At 42.3% G+C, this 25,444-nt stretch overlaps 2 protein-coding genes across 2 annotated transcripts; one reads left to right on the top strand and one right to left on the bottom strand.

Annotated features, from left to right (window-relative positions):
• Positions 1–216: 216 nt before the first annotated feature.
• On the top strand, positions 217–12,508 carry ZNF839 (zinc finger protein 839). Its single transcript, XM_059819474.1, has 8 exons — positions 217–942; positions 1,848–2,792; positions 4,917–5,168; positions 5,928–6,020; positions 6,379–6,531; positions 8,253–8,393; positions 9,414–9,552; positions 11,328–12,508. Exons 1-8 carry the CDS (start codon positions 217–219, stop codon positions 12,317–12,319), a joined length of 3,441 nt encoding a protein of 1,146 aa, XP_059675457.1. The 3' UTR covers positions 12,320–12,508.
• Positions 12,509–16,916: 4,408 nt separating this feature from the next.
• Positions 16,917–23,912, bottom strand: CINP (cyclin dependent kinase 2 interacting protein). The gene is made up of 5 exons (XM_059819806.1): positions 23,874–23,912; positions 23,302–23,470; positions 22,005–22,131; positions 18,997–19,126; positions 16,917–17,524 (listed from the first exon to the last, which is right to left on the bottom strand). Exons 2-5 carry the CDS (start codon positions 23,376–23,378, stop codon positions 17,322–17,324), a joined length of 537 nt encoding a protein of 178 aa, XP_059675789.1. The 5' UTR covers positions 23,379–23,470; positions 23,874–23,912; the 3' UTR covers positions 16,917–17,321.
• Between the last annotated feature and the right edge of the window lie 1,532 nt (positions 23,913–25,444).

Genomic DNA, 25,444 nt, shown 5'->3' with positions numbered 1-25,444 from the left:
CCACCTGCGGCCACGCGCTTCCGGCGCCGCACCTCCGAAGGTTTTTGCCCCCGCGAGGCCGCCGTCGGTGCCGGGCAGCCCCGCCCCAGGGGCGCGGCGGGCCCCTGCCGGGGGCGCCATTGGCCCGCGTGCGGCCGGTGCCCCTCGCTTCGCCCCGCGCCTCCGAGATCTCCCCGGGGGGGTCGATGAGGCTCCTGCCCGCTGACGCCTGCCAAGATGGCGGCTCCCGAGGAGGGGGGCACCGAGGCGCCGCCGCCCCCTCCTCCCGCTGAAGACGAGCCGCCCGGAGGGGCGGCCGCCGCCTGCGGGGCTCCCCTCAGCGTGGCGGCGGGCAGGGCCGCCGGGCCGGCGGCGGCGACGGAGGAGGGTGGGGGCGCGGTGGGGCCCGCCGGCCCGCCGCCCCCTGCAGAGGGCCCGGAGTTGCTGGCGGTGACGGAGGAGCTGGCGCAGAGCTTAGCCGCCCTGGAAGCCGGCGCGGCGGCGGCCGGCACCGTCCTCTACCTGCAGGCGGACGGGAGCCTGGTGGAGGGCGCGGGGCTGAGCGCCGAGGAGCAGCGGCGGCTGCTGGAGCAGCTGCTGGCCGCTGCCGAGAGCTCGGGGCCAGGCACGGCGGAGCCGCTGCCGCCTCGGCACGCCGCCACGCCCCTGGCCCCCGCCGAGCTCCAGCGGGTCATCGAGCAAGTGAGCAAGGCCCAGGAGCAGCAGAAGCCGCCGCCGCCGGCAGCCGCCCCGCTGGAGCCCTGCCCGGGGCCGCCGCCCTGCCGCGGCGGGGGGTGCCCGCCGCCCCGGGACGCTGGCCCGCTGCCGCCGCAGGCCTGCGGGGCCGCCCCGCCGCTGGCCAGCATCATGCACAACGCCGCCCAGCAGCTGCAGAGCGTGGCCCAGCAGGTCGCCCTGCAGCAGGGCAAATCCATGGCGGCCGCCCGGCTCCTCCCGCAGAAGGTAACCGAGGTGGGGGCTGGTGAGGGAGGGGGCCTGCGGCGCCCGTTTGGTGATGAAATCCACCGCCCGAGGGCAGGTCTCGGGGGCTTTTTGTTATTTTTTTAAACATCTGGTTTGCTTTTTTCCTCAGTCACACCTGCCCTTGGGTGTAGACTCGAGTCTCGCAGCTGCAAGACAGAACTTTCAACGTAGTTTAGGAAAATCCACGTTTGAATGTCAATGGTAGCTGCTGTGGTCAGTATTCCGGTCTGACTACACGTGCAGCTGGAACGGCTTAGAAGAGCTGTTTTATAGTAGTTAAGTGGTGATGCACAGGTAGATAATGTGTGCCCCTCTTGCGGAAGGTGACAGTGCCTGGGCTTTCAGCCTATGTTTTGGGGTGCAGGGGGTGTCCAGTGATTGGTTTGAGCTGAGGCAGTAAATTTGGATGAGGAGGAGAGACTATGAGGGAGATGAACAGTAACACTTACCTCCTCTTAATCACCGTCACAAATCTTTTTTGGAATTGAGCACTTTACAGTATGTCATGGATCTGGCATTTGGCCTGTGTCATTTAGCAGACTGTAGTTATCTTGCATTTGGTTTGCTGAAGGTTGTGAATCTGCCTAGGTGATGGCATTGACTCTGCTATTCCGGAACAGGCCTGCTAGCAGGAAACAAAGCTGTGATATGCCTAAGAGCAAACTTTACATGCTTTAGTTAAACAGCAGTCGCATCAGTAAATGCACCAGAAAGCCCGTAGCTTGAAGGAAGGGGGTCTGTGCTTTGATATTAAATCTGTGCTTTGATGCATTAAAATGGAAAACTAATGATGTGCATTGGTTTCTTCGTGCTTTGCTTTAAAGGCCTGTGTGTATAAATACCGTATTTGTATAATCTCAACTCTTCCTTTTTTTCCACAAAAGCAGCTGGAAGCCATTTGTGTCCAAGTTCAGCCAGGACAGATGAAGGAAACTGAAAGGCCAATGCCATCACTGGCACCAATCCAGTCCAAAACTGTAACGCTGAGTCAGTCGGTTGGTAGAAATTCTAGCATACCAGGACTTGGCATTATTAATCCCCAGATAATTAGGATACAGCCTGTTACAGGAACTGAGCAGCAGCAGCAGCAGCTATTCCTGCATAGTTCTTCCGAGTCTAGAATTCAGTTGCTTATGCAGAGACCTTTACCATCTCATGGATCAGTGTCTGTGAACAAGATTCCCACACCTAAGACGCTAAATGGACAGAAAACTACATGTGCCACAGTATCGGCTACAAGGTCTCCAAATATTACCGTGGTTGCAGCCAGTTCAGCAAATACTCTGATACCATGCCTTGAAAAAAAACAAAAAGATGACAAGTTAAAAAAATCCTTGAAAGTGAAAACTCGTTCTGGACGGATTTCACGCCCCCCAAAATACAAAGCTAAAGATTATAAATTCATTAAAATGGAGGATTTGGCTGATGGTCATCAGTCTGATTCTGATGACTATTCTGAGCTGAGTATAGAAGATGATGAAGAAGGAAAGGTGAAGGGAAAGGATGCATTATTCAGTTCTTCGAATTATAATCTGAAACCCAAAATGTTTAAATGTCAGACTTGTGAAAAATCTTATATAGGAAAAGGAGGATTAGCAAGACATTATAAACTTAACCCAGGCCATGGACAGCTGGAGTCTTCACCTCAAAAAATACCTTTAAATAAGCCTAATGGAAGTATATTTGTGGACAATGCCTGTGGAATAAGAGAGGAAGCAATGAGTCCAGCACATTTGGATTCAATTGCTGTCACTTTAAATAATGAAAATGCACTAGCTACCAGTCTGGGAGAAGCTGTTGATTCGAAGGCTGGAGAACAGGTAAAGTGTGTTACTTGGAAGAGCTGTCAGTTCTGTAGAAAGTAGAATGGCAATTTTGTAGCTGCATACTGTACTCATTCATCTGAGTTCCTGTTGACAACAGTGTAAGTATTTTTGAAAAGACTGAAGGTAGGGATTTAAACACACATCAGTTCCGTAGGGCATGTCATTAGTAAAATGTAGAAGTCTTTCACTGCTCAGAAATATCCACTGATAACACTAAATTAAACAAATTTCCCACTGAAGTGCTTTAAAAATCAAATTATTGTCTCTTGCAATGTTGCAGGAATAGTATTCTTGCACAGGCACATAAAATATTCACTGAGTGTTCATTTCTTACTGGTTTTCTGACATACAGGTTTTGGCTTGAAAAAAACTTGTCTGTGTAAACAGCATTCTTCTCTGCATTTGGATAAGAATACTGTGTTGTTCAGTTACAGCCTTTAGCATGATAGACAGCAAGACATCATCTGCTTTATCAATTTCTGTTACTGAAATAGAGATTTTTCTGTGATGACACTTGTTTGGAGTCCAACAGTGGACCACAGCTTTTCCTAGAGCAGGCTTTAAAAGTGTGGCTTAGCTGCCCCTGCAAACCAAAGACTTTGGTGAAACTTGATTCTCTGGGTTGGAAGCTACTTTAGCTGCAAATTTTTTTCTGTGATGTTTTAAGCTGGTCACTTCAAAGTAAAGTTTCTCTTTTAATACTAAAATGACACTACTGTCTTGCAGCAAGAGCTGATACAGCTGCTGCCTAGGAAAAAATACTCCTTTAGATGTAGCAGTGTCACGTTTATTACTTTTATTTGTAAATGTCAAGTTGTTCTCAGAAACATGAAAATTTGCAGCTTAAGACGCCAATGCAGCAAACAAACCTCCCCCATCCTCTACACTCTTCTGTCATCTGTGAAAAAGAGAATTGCGGAATACTGAAGTCTGCTCGCTGTATTATTATAGAGTTGTAGCACTTATTTTACCCAGGATGATGGGAATTTAGAATCATTTCAGACAGTCTCATATGTAATACTACTGCTAACTGCTAGATTACTATTGTACCTGCTACTTTTAACTAGCAAATACAGATTCTACAAATACACACTTTAACTCATTGATTTGTTACAGTTTTTGGCCAGGTAAATACTTTCTAGAAAGAATAGCAGGATTATTAAAACTGGTGCATTGATACAGACAGGAAGGCAATCAAGATCCCCATGCTCAACTTAATCTTATGTCATATTTAGAACTAATTTAGTAATTTAATCCCTGGATAGAACTGACATAAATTTGCCCTTTTTAGAGCTTTCCTAATCACTAGAATAGTAGGGAGCTACTGAACGTTGGGATGAAAATGTACTGATTATGAAAAGAAGCCTGGTATACCTCAGTACTATTGTAAACTCCTCTCAAAAAATACTGGGGCATTCTTAGAAATTCCAGCTTGGAAGGGAAGACAACACGTGTTCAGTAAGAAAACACTGCTTTGATCACTAAAAAAATTTTGCACTGAAATCACAATGATAACAAAGAAAAATTTACTTTGAGTTTGCCATGTGGTTTTATAACAGAAGCTACTTCTTAGCTGTGTTCTTAGGGAAGACTAAGGATTTTTAAATGTGGAAACTGGGCAATATATTTTGATTTTTAGTTACCAAGTTTGTCGCTGTTCATGGTTGTTCAGAGTTTTTGTCTTTCATATAAAGTCTTCATGTTTTGACATAGCTACAGTGAAACGCAAATTTTTCTTTGGGTATGTTTTACTATGAATTAAAATCTATTTCTACAACCTTTTTATTTGAGGAGGACATATTTATTTCAAAAATATTAAACATATTTAACTGATGTAAACAGCTGTCTAATTATATTCCCTTAATCTCTCTATTTTGTGTGACATTTTGTGGATCAAAAATGCTAACTTTGCAAATAATGGCATATATGTGTTGCAGAAGTAGCAGTCTTAGTAATGTGTTGGATTTATTCCACAACTTACTTTGCAGTTATGCTTGTATCCAGCTTTGCATTTATTTAATATGCTATTTATTGTTTGCATAGATGAAGAACTTAATTATAAAATTGTCTTCCTCAAAACACTGTTTAAAATGGTGAATAAATACTTTTCTCTTTCTTTTGATTAAGACTTGTAAGTCTGCAGAAAGCAGACACTTGTTGGCAGAACAACAGCACGAAACCAGTTCAGGACGCCGCGGACCCCTAACACCAAAAGGGCCTGGAAGACCCAGACGACCAAAGAGACGTGGTCGACCAAGGATGGGTGGAAGATCTAGGTGTTCTGGAAGGCTTAGCAGACCTGGTCAGTCCCCTTCAAAGTCACTTAGTAGTGTGTCAGCAGAACACAATGTATTCAGAAGAAAAGCTAGGTTAAAAGAGGTATGGTTCTCTTCTGCAATTACTTCACAAGTATCTTCCCCCCGCCCTTTTTTTTTTTTTATCACTTATTTTCAAGGAATCATTTTCAAAAAGCCTGATTTTTTTTTTAATTTTTTTTTTGTGTGTTTTTTACATCCTTGTGTACTGACAAGATGAAAGCCTAAGACGTTAAGTTGTGTTTAAGGAAAAAAATACTTACAGCAGAAGACTGGACAAAGGGAAAATGGGAACTCAGTCTGGAAAGGGACTTCTGACATGTAGCTATCCTCTTGCTATCCTTTTTCTGGAGAAGGAAGGTTACTAGCTACTATTACGTATCTCCTCCAACACAGTAAAAAGAAATAAACCCAACTGAAGTTGGGCAACATAAAATAACCAAAACCCACAACCCACAAAGAAGCTCTTGGGGGAGGATAGAATGGGGATTAAAATCCATGCAACTAACACTTTTTTTTTTTTTTTTTTTTGTTTCCTGTATGTTGTGGAAGATCCTTTATGGCTACTAAATCTACTGATGTTGCTCTTCTTTCTATGAGTTGGCAACATTTGTGGGACTGAGTTTTGTCTGTATATGGGTAGTAACTGTTTTGAGGTTTTCTAATTTATGTCCTCTTTTGGTGTTATATTTGCGTCTATTATCAAAGCTGCTTAAACATAAAGTATCTTTCAAAGAAGTAGTGATATTTTATGTTCTCAATGTGGGATGCATAACCTCTCCAGGCTGCTTTGCTCTAATAAACTCATTCTGGCTTTTGACAGCTAATACAACAATGTGATAATGAAGATTTAATGGAGCTGGCTCTCCCACGTCTTACAAAGCTTGTTACTGTGTATGAATTTCTGTTGATGAAGGTGAGGTTTTTTTTTTAATGTAAAAATGTTAAATTATTTTAGGGAGACTTCCATTAGTATACATAAAAAGATTCCTTTAGAGATGTATTTGAATTTCTTAAGTTAGAATTGTGCAGAATGTAGATGTTCTACACATCACAACTCAGTCTTACACAGGCAAAACTCTGGTAGGTCTCTTGATTGAAAATCTTGCTTTTTGCTGCCTGGTTCAGTGGCATTTTTGAATAGTCCATAATCTTTTGACTTGAATGTTTCTGTTTTAAAATGTCGAACAAAACAAACTGACAGATTTTAATTTCATCTTTTTTAAAATATAGGGAGGAGGAAACAAATCTTTTTTTCTCCCTCTCATTTCTAGGTTGAAAAAGGGTATCCAGCCAAAGCTTACTTCCCAGATGTGTATAGGGAATTTGAAGACTTGCATAATATGGTAAAGAAAATGGCTTATGATCACCTCAGTAATTCTGATTTGCTGAGTTGCCAGCAGCCTGTTGAAATAAAAGATGCTAAGGTAATAAAGCAGTCTATTTGGAACTGTGATATTTTATTTTTGTTTTGGTTTTATTTATTTTAGATGCTTTGCGTTTTTATTTTTCTCCGATAAGCTTTGTCAGCCTGGTAAAGTTATTTGAAGAAAAAATGTTTTTTGATGAGCAAAAATATACATTATTGTAAAAAGTCCAACAACTAACTGAAGAGAAAAAGAAATCCGTAATAAAACTACAATTCAAGTTTATGGCAGTAGATATAACGAGAAATATAAAAAGATAAAAAAAATTCTAGCAGTGCTGATATCTGTCTTGCATATCTAGAGTAGTATAAAGCTGCTTGTTACTGCAAGGTGTATTTAGCATTAACTCCTAATAAAAGTACATCTTGATGTTTGATTAGGAAGGGGGGCTATATTTAAAATGAGTGGCCTTGATTTAAGGGGATAAGTGGTTTCATTGCAAAATGAGGACAAACTGAATGCATCTGTGCAGTTCACAGTTGTACTAACAAATATGAAAGGTAGTGAATACATTAATAAAACTGCGAACTATTATTTCAGTGACTCTTCAGATTCATTGTTTATGCAGCTGTATCTAGAAAGACAATGTAGGTTTGGTTTTCTGGTGGTGGGTTTTTTTTTTTTTAATGTGGATCTGTTTATCCTTATGGATCCTTACAGATCTATGTTCCCCTTGCTTAGAATAAAACAGCCCATACAGAACATATTTCTTGTTTTCCCTTCTCTGTTTCCAGTAGTGAAAGCACTATTTTGTATACTACCTCCAACAAAACTTCTAAACGATGTGCTCATTAAGGTACATCAGCACTGAACTTGCAACTACTATGAGAGGGGAGCATACTGGAAAACTCAGAGTAGAGATGGTGGAAATGAGATTCTGGTTTTTATAATAATCCTGGTTTAAAAAAATTAAGTCCTATATGGACTGTTAGCAGTGGTTAATATTTATTTTTCAGAAGAAATGATGTTCACTGTATGTACTAAAAAACTTTCTAGAATTACTGCATGCTTATCTGGCTATTTTGTAATTAACACAGATGTTTCTCTTTGGAGAAATGAAGTTGCACTAAGTAAAGGGATGCTGTTGATACTGGCAGTCCCAAAATGGAACCTCTTTCTTGCTTTTCTTCAGTGTTAATGTGCCTTCTTAATATAGAAATATGCTCTTTAAAAAAAAAAAAAAACACAAACCCACAAAAAAAACCCCAAACCCACCAACAAAAACCAAAACCAACCCAAAACTCAAAACAGACAGACAAACAAAACCAACCCAGCCTGGAGAAGTTGTATAGTAGCACACCTACATGAGGATGAAGCACAGAAGTGGAATGCAGTTGGGGGAATCCTTAACTACTAAGAGATACTCTTAAACAGGAAGACCTAAATGTTTTTTTTAAATAATGGAGAGCCTTGACAGTGTTCTTTATTAAACTCTGTTCTTACTAACTGTCTCTGGATTCTATATATAATCATTGTACTCCTAATTCTTTTGAGTTTGCCTGTTAATATTCACCTTCAAATGAAGGTTGTGTTCTATTAATATGGAGGCTAGTAGAAAACATGGGCGTCTAAATACTTCATTGAGCTGTGATGATTGATTGTTAGACTAGACCCCGTGTAGTTCTAGTTCAGTTCTAAGAAAACGAATGAGTATTTCAGCATTTATGTATTCAGATTGGAGAGGCTAACTTTTACTTTTTTTCCTATAACTGTTTTTAAAGGTTGCTGAATCACTAGGAATTACAGAAATACTCACTGGAGAACGAAAGATGCAAGGTGTAGACTCTTGTTCACAACATATAATTAAAATGGTTAGTGAGCAAGTGCCTGTGGAGATACTGGGACAAAAACGGTTAGCTGAGGTATGGAATACCTTTGTGAAAATTAAAAATGAAACTAAGATAAATTAAAACTTGTTAAAACAGATAATACTAGTATGATTTTGTAAGGAATAATTATCTGACTTGTGTTAAAGTAAGGCTTTAATGGTGTTTGGAGTTCGGAAATACTTAAGTACTCTCTACTGTGGGACCATAGCAGAGCATATGAACTAGCACACTAAAGATGTACTTTGGGAAGACACTTGGTAGTGTTCAGGACAGAATTTCAAAGGTTAACAGGTAATCTCATGATACAAAGAAGAAATAATTTTGTTGAGGCGCTAGTAAATGGGGGCCCCACAGTGAGAAGGATCCTCAGATTCTAATAACTTGTGGTGGAGTAAATGGGCTAACCTACAGCAGGCTCAGACGTTGGAGAAGTGGTTGTCCTGCTAATTGGTGGTAGGTAGAGCTACATGAAAACAGTTCCTTTCTTTTTAACAAGTCAGTTGACCAGATTTAGTCTGTTTACAGCTATAAGCAGGGAGGTGTTTCCTCTTCTTTAAAGTCACATCTCTGTGGTCCATCCCCTTAACTGTTCTACTTTTTATTTAACCCAGAGTTGTTTCTGGTGGTGGATAAATGAGACTAGTGCTTTTCCATTTTCTGCCTGTGGTTAAATTTAAAGAGCTGATCAGTCTTTCTTCATTAACCAAACAATGCTGGGCAGGCTATTCAGAGCCCTTTATTACTGAAGTTGGAGAGAGAGCTTATAGCAGATTTCATGGCATACAGCTAATCACAAAGGCTCAGAGAGAAGCTTTGATGTTGAAGCAATGGCAGATTCTTTCAACCAAACATCAAAAGCAATCAGTGGCATTTTGGTGAAGTGTGAGGGCTGTGTTTAAATCCTTAACGTTTAGGAAGACCTTTAGTGTAAAATCCTATTTTCAAGGAGAGTATCAGTTCACTGCCATGAAGTGCCCACAGTTAGTTTGTGATCTTTTCCAATATTGTCAGCTGTTATGGTGGCAGCCAGTTAATTGTCTCTTGTATTGACAGAGCTCAGGGGAGGAACTGTTGCCGTCAGCCAAAAGGACCAAATTAGAAGACGTAATGGAGGATGCGAATAATGCTTATGCCAGTCAAGATGAAGTGAAAGAAAAGAGTGGGAATTTGTGTACACTGTTTGAAAAAGATGGTAACCTCTTCAGATTTTCCAATTCTGTTCTGTTCGTGGAGGAGCTGAACAAATCTGTCTGTTCTTCAAGCTACTGTGGTTTTCGTGTTAAGGTTTCGCTTCTTAACTTGCTTCCGAGGTCCTTCAAAAGCAGCTGTTTAGCTGGAAAGGCCTCATGGAAGGGGATAAAAGTTATGGATGATGCAGACCACAGCAGTATCTCAATCTGAATGCATGATAATCCAGTTACCGATACTAGTGCAGTACTATGAGCATAGTACTGTCCTCTACTGTGTGCTTCCTGAGTATTTCCCATCCTCCCTATCCCTTATGGCGGAGATGGTGCATGACCTTTGTGCCAGCAGTGGGAGAGCAAAGGAAGAGGAAGCAGTGTGTGTGGCCTTCCTCTTTGCCCCAGCAGGCTGCAACAGCAGAATCGTCAGAGCTTTGTGGATCCTGGGGGAGGGGGAAGAGCTGGTGTAGGCTGTCCTGTATCCCAGGGGAGATGCAGGACCTGAAGATTGGAACTGAGGCACCATTTTGCACCACAGTCTTTGGACTGTTGCCTTTATTTTTATCCCTTCTTTGTTTTTATTCCCCCTGCCCCTCAGATTGGTAGGGTAACAGTGGATTAGAAAGTGAGATGGGTCCCCACCTGTAATCTCCCAAAACTCCACTGGTCTTTTATGTAAAAGTGTTGCAGTAATTCAGAGGTGTTATGATCACTGTTGTGAAAGATTCCAGCTCTTCTCCATCTATAGTAAGATGTGTATATCAGTACTGTCCTCTTGCTTTGTAAATATATTTTTTGGTGTTGCTGTAAGACCCTTTGCACATCTTTCTGTCAATGGTTGTGTTTTTACTTTCCCCCGTAGTTTATTTTTTCTGTCTCTGAAAGGCTCTCTGCATGACCATGCTTATTCCTTGTTGTATTATGATTTTCTTCTGGGCTATGAGTTTTTTAAATTTTGTTTCACTTGTACCTGCTAATAGGGCTTTTGCTAGTCTACAGTACAAAAAGTTAAAAATGGTCCCTTCTGCAGTGCTAGGCCTCCTTTATTGTGCAGTGATATCTTTCATAACAAAAAAACCCCAACCAACCAACTTGTTTCTTTTGATCTTCAATAATAAAAACTGACAGCTCATGCTACTGCAGCTTAGTAGTTATTGTTCAACTACCTACCGGGTTTGTGACCTGGCTCTTGGTCCAGGTCAAATAACTGGTGAAACACACTACATTTCTAGGGGTTTTCACCTTTTCTGTCACAGAATGAAAGTGCTCCTGGGGTTGTTAGCACAGCTAATTAGATATGTAGTAACTTGATGATGTGTCGGAGTCCAGGATGAGCTTGATATATCAAAAGAAATTTTATCAAGTTTAAATGCTTCTGCCAATTTACTAATGGTAGTGGGGATGAGGAGCTGACAACTTTGTGCCTAGTAAATTCTTTATCTTTTAATGTTACCAGCTGTATGCCAGATGGAAAAAATTGAGTTTGACTTCCAGCCCATGTTGTTTTCAGGATTAACAGAAAAATGCTGCTTCTAATGTAAGGTCCCTTGGTATGGAAATATTCAATAATATTTCACTATCCAAAAATTCCTTAAGTATTTTTATACTGGCTTTCTTATTGGGAAGTGCTGTGAAACTTGTAAGGTGCTTCACGTTTGCTTATTTGGGGAAAGAAAGCAGGGAAGTAGTCTAGCTTTTCCTCCAAAATTATTGCTGAAAAATGAATTTTTGGACATGCAATATTAGATTGCCCAACAAAATGATATTTCTTTCACCGTTTCAGGTTTCAATCCATTAAATGGAGAAATCCTGCTTTCGGAAGATAGGCGTATCACTTGTTGCACAACTGGAAGTACATTGCCGACAGCAGAGGAACATAATTCACTTGCTGATTCAGGAGTTAGAATCGGTGATGAAAATTCAGGTACCTTCTCCCAGACTGTGAAAATGAGGATAGAGTATTCCCAACCTGTGAACATACAGGGACCAGATATGGCAGGTGATGCATCTCTGCTACATACTGAAGTTGTATTGCCTGTTGAAGCAGATGGCTCACCTGAATTAGTTCAAGCGCACTTTGTGAGTGAGAATACAGCAGGTGGGCTGTCAGCTCCTGAACTTTGCAACTCTGTGTCGGAGAGTGCAGTGGGCAGTCAGAGCACTGACTTACCAATGAGTGAAGAAAATGGTCACAATCAAAAATACCGGAAACTGCAAGAAGAAAACCATAATTTTGCAATTAAAGAGCATTCTGAAGAACTTCATAATGCTGGTATGACTGATGAGATGCAGGAACTTGAAAAAGTTTTTTCAACAAACATGGTGCCAATAAACTACCCACACGGTGCTCAGACTGAGTCACATGAGAACCCTGTCCAGGAAGCCTCCCTGTCTGCTCATGGGAACCATGAAAACTCTTCTAAAAACATGAATGAATTTTCTTGTGGGACAGAGGAACAACATGAGCTGGAGAATACAGTTACTGTAGATGAAACTGTAGCCTTTGAGATTACTGATGAGAGCCATGATTTTTTGTCTCAGGGACATGAACAGATTTTTATTCAGACTTCAGATGGGCTTATCCTGTCTCATCCAGATGCTGCTGTTTTGTCTCAGGCAGAAGGTATTGTTATCGTAACCGATTCAAATGGTACTACAATGCACATTCGCACACCTGAGGGGATACCTTTGGAAACTGTGGAAGCACTACTAGCAATGGAAGCAGATGGCCAAAGTGAAGATATTTTGCTCTCACAAAGTGAATTGGAGCCATAAATTAGAAAACTGTATATGCTTTCTTCTGGAAAAGACTGACTATAAAATGTATATTTTTCTAATGTGAATACTGAAATAATTGAAATTTAACTTATTTGTAAACTGTTTCTATGCCCTGTACTTTTTATAACTTATGTTTATATAAATCTAGCAGCATTGCAACCAAAAATTCTAGAATTAACATCGTTCTATTTGCTTTATATGTTGGGGGTGGGTGGCAAGTGGAAATCTGTCAACCCTGTAACTGTTGCACTATTCCCTTCTGTTACATAATTCCTTTTCTCTCTAGCCATCTAAAAATGCAGTAAGCTGTACTGCTGTGCAGCAGTGATGTGCTGTGTACTGGCAAGCTGTGTATGGATAAAATAAAAACTATATTAAAAAGTGCGTTTTCTGTGCCATTGAGACTACAAAACACTTTGTTATTGCACTTTCTTAAAGTTAGCTTGAATATTCATTAGCATCTAGACTTGATGTACATAAATCTGCCTGGAAAAATGGGCAGTTTTAAATATAATCCACACTTGTGCATTCCGGGAACAATGTGACAGCCTAGCTGATCCTTATTTAAATAAGCATCCACTGAGTTAGAGACAAAAATAGCCTCAAACAAGATCTGATTTGTACTGAACTGTTGGAAATATATTTAAATATGGTTGTCTAATGTTCAGCCACACCTTTAAAAATTGCTGTTACTTAGAAGTGGGAAGGTGCATAAGTAGTGATCTGATTTTCCTTAATGAGATACCAAATTCTGTTGTTTTTTTTTTTACTTTAGTCCGTGATGGTCTATTTTTGTTAACTTGTATTATACTTTTTTTCTTTCTGATGATGCATCCTTTATCAGTTCCAAGCTTTGACCTTCCTAGTAACTCTACACTGCCCTGGACTATTTAATCATAATAAAAAGATACCCTTGACTATAATCCCAGTTTCTCTATGCAGACAGAAAACTTACCAAATTACTTATCTACTGTGTTCTATTTTTGTCACAATTTCAGTATGTTGCTTGGATGATATTTTTGCGGAGCAGCTTCTTGTCCAAGGCACTGTCTGTTCTTTCAAGAAGCTTAGCAGATAAAAAAGAACAGCCTTAAATGACCAGTATCTTTATTTTGTTCATGAGCTATTGTAGACATTACTGAAAACTGGTAATACACCTTTTAAATGCATGAGGCTACCGAGGTAATTTCACTGGGTAAAAAACTGGCTGGATGGCTGAGCCCAGAGAGTCGTCGTGAATGGAGTGAAATCCAGTTGGTGTCCGGTCACAAGCGGAGTCCCCCAGGGCTCAGTTTTGGGGCCGGTCTTGTTTAATATATTTACCGATGATCTGGATGAGGGGATTGAGCGCTCCCTCAGCAAGTTTGCAGATGACACCAAGTTGGGAGGGAGTGTTGATCTGCTGGAGGGTCGGAAGGCTCTGCAGAGGGATCTGGACAGGCTGGATCGATGGGCCGAGGCCAATTGTATGAGGTTCAACAAGGCCAAGTGCTGGGTCCTACAATGGGGTCACAACAACCCCATGCAACGCTACAGGCTTGGGGACGAGTGGCTGGAAAGCTGCCTGGCGGAAAAGGACCTGGGGGTGTTGGTTGACAGCCGGCTGAATATGAGCCAGCAGTGTGCCCAGGTGGCCAAGAAGGCCAACAGCATCCTGGCCTGTTTCAGACATAGTGTGGCCAGCAGGACTAGGAAAGTGATTGTCCCCCTGTACTCAACACTGGTGAGGCCGCACCTCTAATCCTGTGTTCAGTTTTGGGCCCCTCGCTACAAGAAGGACATTGAGGTGCTGGAGCGTGTCCAGAGAAGGGCGACGAAGCTGGTGAGGGGTCTGGAGCACAAGTCTGATGAGGAGCGGCTGAGGGAACTGGGGTTATTCAGTCTGGAGAAGAGGAGGCTGAGGGGAGACCTTATCACTCTCTACAATTACCTGAAAGGGGGTTGCAGAGAGGTGGGTGTTGGTCTCTTCTCTCAAGTCACTAGTGATAGGACAAGGGGTAATGGCCTCAAGTTGCGCCAGGGGAGGTTTAGGCTGGATATTAGGAAAAACTTCTTCACTGAAAGGGTTGTCAGACATTGGAACAGGCTGCCCAGGGAAGTGGTGGAGTCACCATCCCTGGAGGTGTTCAAGGAACGTGTGGACGAGGCATTGTGGGACATGGTTTAATGGGCATGGTGGTGTTAGTTGATGGTTGGACTTGATGATCTTACAGGTCTTTTCCAACCTTAGTGAATCTGTGATTCTGTAACTGGACAAATCAGCTGAAAAGACCTGTAATATGCAGGAGAACTGTTCTTAAGTATGAACATTGATTTTTCATGGTCTTGTTACTGAGGAAAAACTTAGACTAAAACTGAATCTAAACAAGAGAGAGGGCAATTTAGAGATGAAACAACCTGCTCTACTGTATCTATCTCTTTAACATAGTTGGTGTTGTTTGGTTGGTTTTTGCTAGTTTTTTTTGGTTGCCTAACTAGAAGAGTAATTTGATTAGCCAAAACACTACATTTCATGTGTGGATGTGAAAGAAGTCATCATATTTTACTGAGCTCCTGTCTGGTGGTTGGGTTTATGGTGTAGTTTTTGTTTGGGGCTTTTTCTCCTCTTTTTTAAGGAGGTGGTAACAGTCAGAGGATACAGGCCTACCTTATAAATGAAGATACCGTACAAAGCAAGGTTCTGCTGGTCTTTCAGTTTTCAACTGCAGTGAGCAATTCTTTATTACACTCTTTTGTACTGACTGTCTAATAGCTACATTTGAGGACTTCAAATATAACAATCAACTGCTTAGAGCTATAATGGCAAAACATTTCTGCAATGATTTTGCAGTAATCTTCCTGTGTCTGATAGCAGTCAATGAGCAAGGGGGTCTGTGAATATGAAGACTCCTTCCTGAAGAGCTTATTTCTTCTAAAAACAAGAACAAACCACACTTTCCACCTGTGCAGAAAATGAAAATTTGTTTCAATTCTGCCTTCCCTATTGATTTGCACATGCTGGGAAATACAATACACCTACTCTCATCTTAAAAGAACAATTCTATAAGTGAACCAACCTTTTCTCCCTGGAAAATATTTTTCAAGTATGAAGGTGTTTCCATAGTGACAAGGGTCTGGCCCTACTCAGATAAATTAAGGTGGCTGTTAAACTAGGCGGAACGCTTGCACAGAAAAATAATAAAACCCAACAAAGCTATTCATAACTGATTGTATTCTCCTTCAGCTACAGCAGAATTTCTTTTTAGATGCTAGAAATTTGGGGTAAGAATAGAATGCTATTAAGCTGTCAGAAACAACCTAGTTGTTGAACAGAGCAACATGTTGAGAAAACTTTTCCAGTTCTGTTCCATTATTACAGGAAGCTCATATATTTCCCTTACCAAGCTTATGGGGTTTCAGATTGGAACTAGTTAAGCAAGTGACCCTTCTTTTCCTATCAGAAATCTGTTCCAGAATCTCTCACTGTTTTAGATTTTTCTAGTGTCAAACCACAGCCATTATGGCCATTTCACAGCAGTGTGCATTTCGTGTTACTGTCTTTTAGTTCAAATAGTTGTTTCAAGGAGCATCAAAGGTAAACATCTGTCAGGGCACAACAATGAGTCAACGGCACTTAGAAACTACATAACTGTGTGAAATAGGAGATCTAAATCAACAGTTTATAAAGGAACGGGTCATACAGGCAATCAGTAAGTGGGAGGAATTTAGATTATTAACCCTAATGAAGTAAGCAGAAGGCCTAAATTCACTACACATTAGGAATTTAACTAAAAATTTGATGACACAGCTGCAAAGTTTCCACATTGTAATACACTTTTCTGAAAAGTGATAGTTTGCAATAGCAGCTAACAGTTATTAAAGGCTGGGTAAGTGTAACAGCCTTTCCATGCTACCCAGGTTTGACATAACAGTATGCTGCAGTGACTGTTATGTCTTTAGGCATGAAAGCAAATAAGGGTATTGAATTCCACTTCAGCATTTAGCTTGTGCATTAACTGTTTCTCCTGCACACACTCTCTACTCTCTTTTCCAAGAAAGCAGCATGAAAAAGACAACCAAGAATTTGAGCCACCAATTCTTGTCAGGTAAACTGCTAACCAAAAATACAGAAGGGGCACACCTTTAAACCGAAACCACTTGACATCAGAAACAGTAATCCAAGGAAAAACTCACTGAGCCCTATGACAGGAAGCAAACAATATGGGATAAGGACATGACTGAAGCAGGTCTTGTTTTTATTCAACAGATGCTTTCGTGAAACATCTCTAAAAGAAAAAAGTTACAATGAATTAAAAGAGACAAGATCTCCCCATATAATGACTATGGAACGGTGAGTTGTACTAAACCTTCCCACTGTGTTAGTTCAGGCTTAGATCACTCTTGAAGGGTGATGTACCTAACCACAATATAATCAAAACCAAACCAGAATTTACACCAGTGTCTGCAATAGCATTTCAGAACCACATACCCAACTATATGGATCCTTTTGGATCCACTTTTGGATCCTGCCTTTTGTGCTTTCCTTTCCTTTTCCCCATTTATAAAGCAAGTACAAAAGCACTAGCCCTGTTAAGTCATGTAAAAAAAAAAAAAAAACCAACCACGAAAGATCAAGAAGTGATGAATTTCTATGGTGAAAGGGACAATGTAGGTATTTTAGACTGTCAAGACTTGGAAAGCAGTTAAATTCTTTGCTGTAGGTGTCTATGTGCATTTAATCCCCCCAGACCACCAAGTAGTGCTTACCTCCTTCTGCTTATAGGGGACTTGGCCTCCTACCTGTAGCCTCTCTATTGCAATTAAAACGGATAAAGCAACCAAAACCAGATTGTCCCATGAAGACAAAGGACTATCAGCTGACACAAAATAATAAACTCAAACAGAGAAAAATATTTTTACTAAGTTTTACAAAAATTCAGCTTACTTGGTAAGCCTTGCAATTTGCCATTTCAATTTCATGTAAGCATCATTAGAAGCAAGCCATGTAACATTTGAAATTCTAGCACTGTCTGTGTCCTGTTTCCAGCAGCATGGCTTCAAGTAGTAGTTTGCTGCTGTTCTCAATGTAAGGCTGGTATAACCATGATGATAAGTAGACCATCATCAGGTCCTGGTCAGCAGAATGAGCAATTTCTTGTACAATTGTTTCCTTGAGTTGTAGCTCCTTCTTGTACATTTCAGAGAGCTTCAGAGAAACCTCATCTGAAATGGATTGAAAAACCAAGCACATTGACCAGACGATTTCAGCAATTCTCTAAAAGTTAAATTATACTTGTAATATTTTGACCATTAAAAACCCCCTACCTTACATAAGCTATTCCCCATATTTAGACACCTTGTTTTTTACAGCATTAATAATGTTTTTACGCTAGAATATAAAATGCTAAACAATTTCCTCAGCTTTTGGATGTATTTTATACACTTGTGATTTTGACATGAATCCCCTTTTCATTCTAGAATAAGCAGTGGTATTGATTCTCAGGACCCACTGTAAAATTAGCAATTATAGCTATTCTTTCCAATAATTGCTACCTTGAAATAAAGCTTCACATTTTAGAGTCACTGTTGATTTTAGCTAATCTAAAGGATGTCCTCACATGCTGTCAGGCACTTTAGCAATGCATGACCACCAATAAGTGATACCAATAGTGAAAAAGAACTGTAAAACAAAACAACAGACCAAAACTGAAGCACATAATGTAAAAACTAATATTGTTACTAGTTATGTTAGTAATACTGGTAGGGGGGTTAAAATATATTTATGTAATAATCTTTAATTGTTTGACTTTCTAAAAAATAGCCACATAAATTATTTTTAAAGAGACTGATCTTGTGTTTCTAACTTAGCCTGAACTATCACTACCTTCAGGAGGACTTCATCTTTCATGGAGTAGAGAGCATCACTAAATGATTCAGTCACAACGAGTGTTTTGACAGCAGTTGTCTTTGTCATTCTTACCCTTTTAAGCTGGCAGAAACTAATACATAAGATTCCCGCGAACTTGTGGTAGTGAAGTAAGAAGCAGGGCTTCACAAAGGTATGACTTTCACTTCACAAAGAAGGCAGTTAGTTTGCATGCAATCAGGCTTCTCTTGAATTCAAACAGTTTTAAAACTGTGGTAATACCAGTTGGGAGGCAGTACCTTTTGCCTTCAAGTGAATGCTAAGAGGATTGATATTAACGGTAGGCAGTAACTGAACATTTCTTTACTTGTCTTGACTGACATTGAGATCAGAGGAATTTTTCTTCGGCTGCCTGAGAATTAACTGAGGTATAGCTTGTTCTTTGCATTCAAGGATTTCATTTCAACGTCAAATAACAAGTCAAGTCAGTTAAGCCTACGGCTTAACACTACCAAGTTGCAAATATGTCTCTCTCTACAAAGGATGTGGCTGTTGCAGCTTGGACACTGTAAGCTGCTGACAAGCTTAGTTTTATGCTGTAATTGTTGCATGTCAGACAACGTTTGGCAGCTCATACAAGCAGTCATCAGCAGTAACCCTAAGCCAAGTGGTGCATTCATGTGTTTATTGATTAGTCAATTATAAAGGAGACAGATACACTCTCTCTCTAAGGCAAGACACCCAGACAAAAGAGTTTATTTTTCAGTCCTAAATTAGATGTCATCAAAGACACAAAGCAATTAGCTAAGATAATCAATATTTTACTTACAGAAGTAAGGTGTGGGCCATGTATGAAAGAAGGGTGCTGTGCAATTACCAGCTCTGTGGTGGAATGTTTCCAAGTCACAAATTGCTTTAGTAGTCGAAGTAAGCTTTTCCATTTTCAGTTGTATTTTTGTCTGAAAACGATTAACATGTAATGTTAATGAACATCTCAGGAACATTAGGCTACTATAGTCTTAAACATTTTTTTAAAACACACTATTTCTGAAGACTATTTAGTCTTAATACTTCTAACTCACTTTTTTTAACTCCAGACAGGAATCAAAGCTAGAATTTATAGACAGATTTAATATGAAATACCCTAGAATTCTGAACACTGCAGATATGACTTACTGACTCTGATCTTGCATAATTGTTTTGTTTCTCCCATGTAGATATATATTAAAGCACCCTCTCATTTTTTCACCTCTCTCTAGGTTTCTCCTATAGCAATTTACTACTGGGGAAAAACATCAGGCTGACTATGAACAAGCGTGGCACAAGCCCTATAAACACACGCTTTCGTACATTACCATGTCAAGATGACTTAAATTTGATTTCAAAAGATCAGCAGCAGGTGAGAAAAGCAGCTGAAGCTATGACTGACAGTATATCTAGGCTGATTTAACAGCTTGCTTTGAAAAACAGGTCATTCCATCATGTTCACCTGACTTTGTTCATTACTGATGGGGACTAATATTTACAAAAAAATGGAGCTTGCAGACAGTATCTTTAAGTCAAGAAGCTAAAATACCGATATTTCTATAAACCTGTAAGCTGGTACAGACTCATAAGGACTGAAAAATAAAATATGTCTGTAGTAGCTATGTTTAGTATCCAATCTAACACTGGCTGCTTAGACTCCTGTTACGCAGGAGTAATACAAATTGCATCAACACACTTGGTAGTCTGCATGCAAAACTACCTCAAGGGAAAAAAAAAACCCAACAAATTACTGTTACTTCTTCCCACAGAACAAAATCTGAGGAAAATCTAGCTGCTCTCCTGCTTATTCTAAATACTGGACTGGTATCCTGTCTATATAAAAGAATAGATCTATCATCTTTTTAATGGGCCTCCACTATGGCAGAAGGCTGGAAAAATTATTTTTAATAAGAATTTTAAATGAAAGTATCAGGCAAAAAAAAATTATTTTTGTTTCCTGACAAACTGACAGGTGACATTAATTCCTAGCAATGTATCCAGAAAAAAGGTGGGTTACATAATAATTATCTTACTCTACTCTCTAGAGAAGGAGTTCTGCACAGAGAATGCAGGTAGGCAGACGAAAAATATAACTGCATTATGTCTGATCAAAGATAGCTGCAAGGATACGATGGCAGGTAAAGCACTGCTTTGTTATTTGTTTTGTTCTAAACAGAGGGAGTATTCAGTATGAGAAAACAGAAAACAGGTGCCGTTCTAGAATGCTTTTTTTGTACAACTCATTTTCAGAGGATCACTTTATAAAGGAAGGAGTAGAATTATAAGCAGAAGGCAGATGTAAAGCCAACTTTCAAATTTACCAATCAAGCAAATAAATGGTGCACACTGGATTTATAATCATTTAGGTTCAAAGCCAAAGAACTATGAATAAAAATGGAGCAGATCCTCCTGGAAACTATGCTAAGGCACATGGAAAACAAGGAGGTGATTGGTGACAGCCAACATGGCTTCACTAAGGGCAAATCGTGCCTGACAAATTTGGTGGCCTTCTGCCACGGGGTCACAGTGTTGGTGGATATGGGAAGAGCAACTGACATCATCTGCCTGGACTTGTGCAAAGCATTTGACACTGTCCCACACATCCTTGTCTGTAAATTGGAGAGACATGGATTTGATGGCTGGACCACTCAGTGGATAAGGAATTGGCTGGATGGTCGCACTCAAAGAGTTGTGGTCAGCGACTCGATGTCCAAGTGGTGACCAGTGGTGTTCCTTGGGGATCAGTATTGGGACCGGTGCTGTTTAACATCTTTGTCGGCGACATGGACAGCGGGATTGAGTGCACCCTCAGCAAATTTGCCAATGACACCAAGCTGTGTGGTGCAGTCGACACTGGAGGGGAGGGATGCCATCCATAGGGACCTTGACAGGCTCAAGAGGTGGGCCCGTACGAACCTCATGAAGTTCAACGAGGTCAAGTGCAAGGTCCTGCACACAGGTTGGGGCAATCCCAAGCACAAAAACACACTGGGCAGAGAATGAATTGAGAGCAGCCCTGATGAGGACTTGGGCGTGCTGGTTGACAAGAAGCTCAACATGAGCTAGCAGTGCGCGCTTGCAGCCCAGAAAGCCGACTGTATCCTGGGCTGCATCAAAAGAAGCATGACCAGCAGATCGAGAGAGGTGATTCTCCCCCTCTACTCCGCTCTCATGAGACCCCATCTGGAATACTGCGTCCAGCTCTGGGGCCCCCAACATAAGGAGGACATGGACCTGTTGGAGTGAGTCCAGAGGAGGGCCACAAAAATGATCAGAGGTCTGGAGCACCTCTCCTGGGAGGACAGGCTGAGAGAGTTGGGGTTGTTCAGCCTGGAGAAAAAAAGGCTCTGGGGAGACCTTACAGCAGCCTTCCAGTACCTGAAGGGGCCTATGAGAAAGCTGAAGAGGGACTTTTTACAAGGGCATGTAGTGATAGGACAAGGGGTAATGGCTCTAAACTGAAAGAGGGAAGATTTAGATAAGACATAAGGAAGAAATTCTTCACCATGAGTGTGGTGAGGCACTGGAACATGTTGCCCAGAGAAGTTGTGGATGCCCCAACCCTGACAGTGTTCAAGGCCAGGTTGGACGGGGCTTTGAGCAACCTGGGCTAGTGGAAGGTGTCCCTGCCCATGGCAGGGGGGTTGGAACTAGATGATCTTTGAGGTCCATTCCAACCCAAACCATTCTGTGATTCTATGAAATCCGAATTTTCTGTTTACAACAAACACTTGAGGACATTTCCTTATGTCATACTTGAACACACTTGGAATTGATTCATATTGACTAAGATTGAAAAATGAGCATTACCATATGCTTTAAAGTCTCAAGTAATTCTGCACAGCAATCGTCCAGTTCTTCATTGTATTTTGGAGTTGGCTTTTCAGATTCTGTGGCACTGTTATCACATGCTATCTCCAGTTTGTTGTCTTGAAATCTAAAATAGAAACATAAGGCAGAGTAAACAACTGCATGTAGGTTTACTCAAGCTGTGCAGATTTAAAATCCATGTGGTCTGATCCTACAAAATCCCTCTCTCACAGGCTGTTCACAAGAATTCCTACATAAAAATAGTACAAGACATAGCTAGCCATGTGAGCAATTGGGGCTGGTACCATGATCTTCAGAGGAACATAAAATTACTCTACCTTAGAGCATGTGCTTGAAAAAACAGTTGCAGGTGTTAAAGTAACACTTCTTCCCATTTTATCTTGCCCCTGCGTTGGAGGTTATTCTCTCATAATGGACAAGGTATGCCCGGGCTTCAGCTGCTCCATCTGACAATCTGGTGCCCCACCACAAACTTACCTTCATGCACAATTTAATCTAAGACATTTAACTGTGAACCCAGGGCAGCTAACGTGCAGACGCCTGTCCTGTCTTGCTGACTTTCACACAGAAGCTGTAAACTTAGACAGGGAAGAGGGAGTTGCGAGAGAGTGAAAGCAGCATCTGACACCATTACAGCAAAATAGTCCTGAGCTTGTACCTGTCAGAGCCCTGTCAGGCAAACCCTGTTCAGCTATCAGGACTCTGGAGAAGTTTCTTCTCAAAATTCTGTTAGTTATAGGTTCTTCTTTACAGCATGAAGATAATAGCTCTACCGAAGTGGGGGTTTTGTTTGTTTGTTTCTAAATCATCACTATTATAACTGTCTATATAAATCACTGTTTCTTTCTTAAAATCTGCTGAACTTTTGACTTGACTGAAATTTGGTAATACCATCCTCAGTGTAAATATGCAAGAGAGTAAGGGAACTCACATGGGCTGAGATCTATAGGATTAGATTCTAACTTTGTACATGCTGTAAGTATTTTAAATATGCATTATGCTTGACTACGTATAATAAACATGTTCCATTTCCTGCAAATATCATTACTTTGTGAGACTATTTTAATCTTTATGAGACATTTATTATTTGAATGTAAACAGTTTATGTGACCAAAAAGCGCAACTGCTGAGGTTGATCTAAGAGTTAGCTTATCCACTCTGACATGTTCTTTCCTCCATGTCCAAAAAGAACCTTCTAATGAAGAAAACAGATTAATTTCTCAATAAAGGCAATCTTTATGCTGTCTTTACTTGTCTGTGTTATTAGCATACTTACTGCTCACTGATCTTCATGTTGACTATCTTGTTTGCCGTGGTAAATCCATTATCATTCAGTCTCTCCCATTTCATCATTAAATTATGCCAATCTGCTGCATTATCTTTAATTTTTCTTGCACTGACAGATAAAACAGGTCTTCTTGCAGTACCATCAGCAGGACTTTTTGCTATATGAGAAAATAAAGAAATTCAAGCCACTTAAAGCATGCAGAAACAAATCAGCGTGCTGTCCAGCAGCTGTTTGTGTGAATGATTTCCTTGCTTTACTGCTGAATATTGGTTGAAGTAAAACGGAATTTACATTAACTGTCTTCAGTCATGAAGTCTAATTCCTCATCTGTCAGCCTTATTACTATTTACAAGAAAACCATGTTATTAAAAAAATGCAAGCATGTTCTGAGATGTGATAATGTAAAATGGACAGTAGTGGCTTTGCAGTACTGACCAACCTAGCAGTCTTCTGTCAATGTACGATAGGCAAATGCTAATCCAGCGTATGATGGTAAGAAATCGTGTAAGAATTCCTGCATGCATGCAGTGCTCATGTCATGAACGTCTGAATTAACTCACATCTACATCTGAGCTTGGAGTGTTTGGGAGAAAGCTGGGTCCTACTGAAGACGGTGGGTGCTTTACCGCTGGCCGTAAAGCCCACGTTTCACGACGTGTCCTTAGAGGACCACGCAGCAACGGGAACCTGGTAGACATTCCTCCACGTACACACGAGCATCACCTCCGGGGAGGGCTGCGAGCTGCTGTCCCTGCCAGCACCTGCAGCCCAGCCCGCCCTTCACGCCCGCGGTCCCGCCCCAGGAAGCAAGGGGGCTGCCAGCCCGGCTCGAGGGGGAGTGGGAACACCGCCGCCCTGCCCGCACGTTTGCCGGTTTTAACTTTTATCCACAGGGGCGCTTGAAAAGCGGTCACGAACGTGAAGCCCACACACATGGCAAGGCACGGGGCTCACCCGCACCTCCTGGGGGCACAAGCGAGGCGCTGGCCACATCCGTATCTGAAAGCAAGACGCCGGCGGGCTGGCAGGGCACAACAGGCGCAAACACCTTACTCATTTAGGCAGCGCCAGGGCCAGGACCGGGCCTCTGGCTGCTCCCCACTGCCCCAGGCCCGGCCCTGGCCCCCCACCGCCTCCCGCTCCCACCCAGAGGCAGCAGCCGGCCCCAGGGCCCAGCTGGGGTCGCGGCCCGGCAGCCCCCAGACCGCCCGCACTCACCCGCCATGGCGGCGCCCCGCCGCCCGCGGAAGTGCGCTCACGTCCGGCCCCGCCCAGGCCCGGCCCCGCCGAGCGGCGCAGGCAGCCGGGGCCGCCGCCGCTGCCTCGGGGCCTGGGTGACGCCGCGCTCGCTCCCTCCACCCCCATTCCCCCCGGCAGCTATGGCCGCCCCGCGCTCCTGAGGAGGTGAGAACGAGCCGCGTCTCCGCGGAGATGGGCGGGAGCTTGCTTGAGGGTCTAGCCCGGCTCTCGCACCCCTCCCCAGCCGCCGCAAGCGGGGCCTGCCGCGGGCCGCCTGTTGCGGCCGGGCTGAGCGGGTGAGCCCGGCGCGGCGAGGGAGAGAGGGCCGGCTCTCCCGCTCGTCTCCTGGAGGCTCCCCTTCGGAGAGCGCTGGCGTGAGGGTGCGATGTGGCCTCTGGGGAGGGCGGCGGGCCCCGGCGCGGGGCGAGGCGGCCGTTACGTGCCCGCGGAGCGGCTGGAGGGGCTTCGCCTCCCTCCCCGGCCCGGCTGGGGCTCCGGCTCTAGGTAGTAAATCCGGTGTAAGCTGAGGTAAAGCCAGCGGGAAAGCGAGGCGGTGTTGCCGGCTGTCCGTCCGGGAGCCCCCGGCTGTGTTCTTCCTCCCCTGTCAGGTGCCGCAGCCCCTCACGTGCTAGAAAGCAGCGTGTTAGGAAGGAATGGTTTGAGACATCTGCTAGAATATAGAAATACATTTAAGGAAGGTTTCCTAGAGAAACTGGGTGTCCCAAACCACCGGAGTAAAGCCTGGTTTCCACTGCCCCCCGTGGCTTACCTGCATGCACAGTGACCCCAGGTGCTCTTTTTTCTATTATTTCCATCTCTGTCACCTAGGTTTGGTGGTGTTGTTTTTTTTTTCTTTCAAAAGAAACTCTTCTGAGCCAAAAAAAGTAATATT

Source organism: Gavia stellata, chromosome 7, assembly GCF_030936135.1.
Source record: "Gavia stellata isolate bGavSte3 chromosome 7, bGavSte3.hap2, whole genome shotgun sequence".
NCBI classification, from domain to species: domain Eukaryota; kingdom Metazoa; phylum Chordata; class Aves; order Gaviiformes; family Gaviidae; genus Gavia; species Gavia stellata.
The sequence above is the reverse complement of the archived record's forward strand: the minus strand, read 5'-3'. Positions and strand labels throughout refer to the sequence as shown.

Coding starts and splice junctions, on each gene's coding strand:
- ZNF839 (XM_059819474.1), top strand. CDS start 217: ATGGCGGCTCCCGAGGAGGGGGGCACCGAGGCGCCGCCGCCCCCTCCT. Junction 943..1,847: donor CCCGGCTCCTCCCGCAGAAG/GTAACCGAGGTG, acceptor TTTCCACAAAAG/CAGCTGGAAGCCATTTGTGT. Junction 2,793..4,916: donor CTGGAGAACAGGTAAAGTGT/GTTACTTGGAAG, acceptor CTTTTGATTAAG/ACTTGTAAGTCTGCAGAAAG.
- CINP (XM_059819806.1), bottom strand. CDS start 23,378: ATGATGAAATGGGAGAGACTGAATGATAATGGATTTACCACGGCAAAC. Junction 22,132..23,301: donor AACATGAAGATCAGTGAGCA/GTAAGTATGCTA, acceptor TTTCTATTTTAG/ATTTCAAGACAACAAACTGG. Junction 19,127..22,004: donor TTGAGACTTTAAAGCATATG/GTAATGCTCATT, acceptor AATCGTTTTCAG/ACAAAAATACAACTGAAAAT.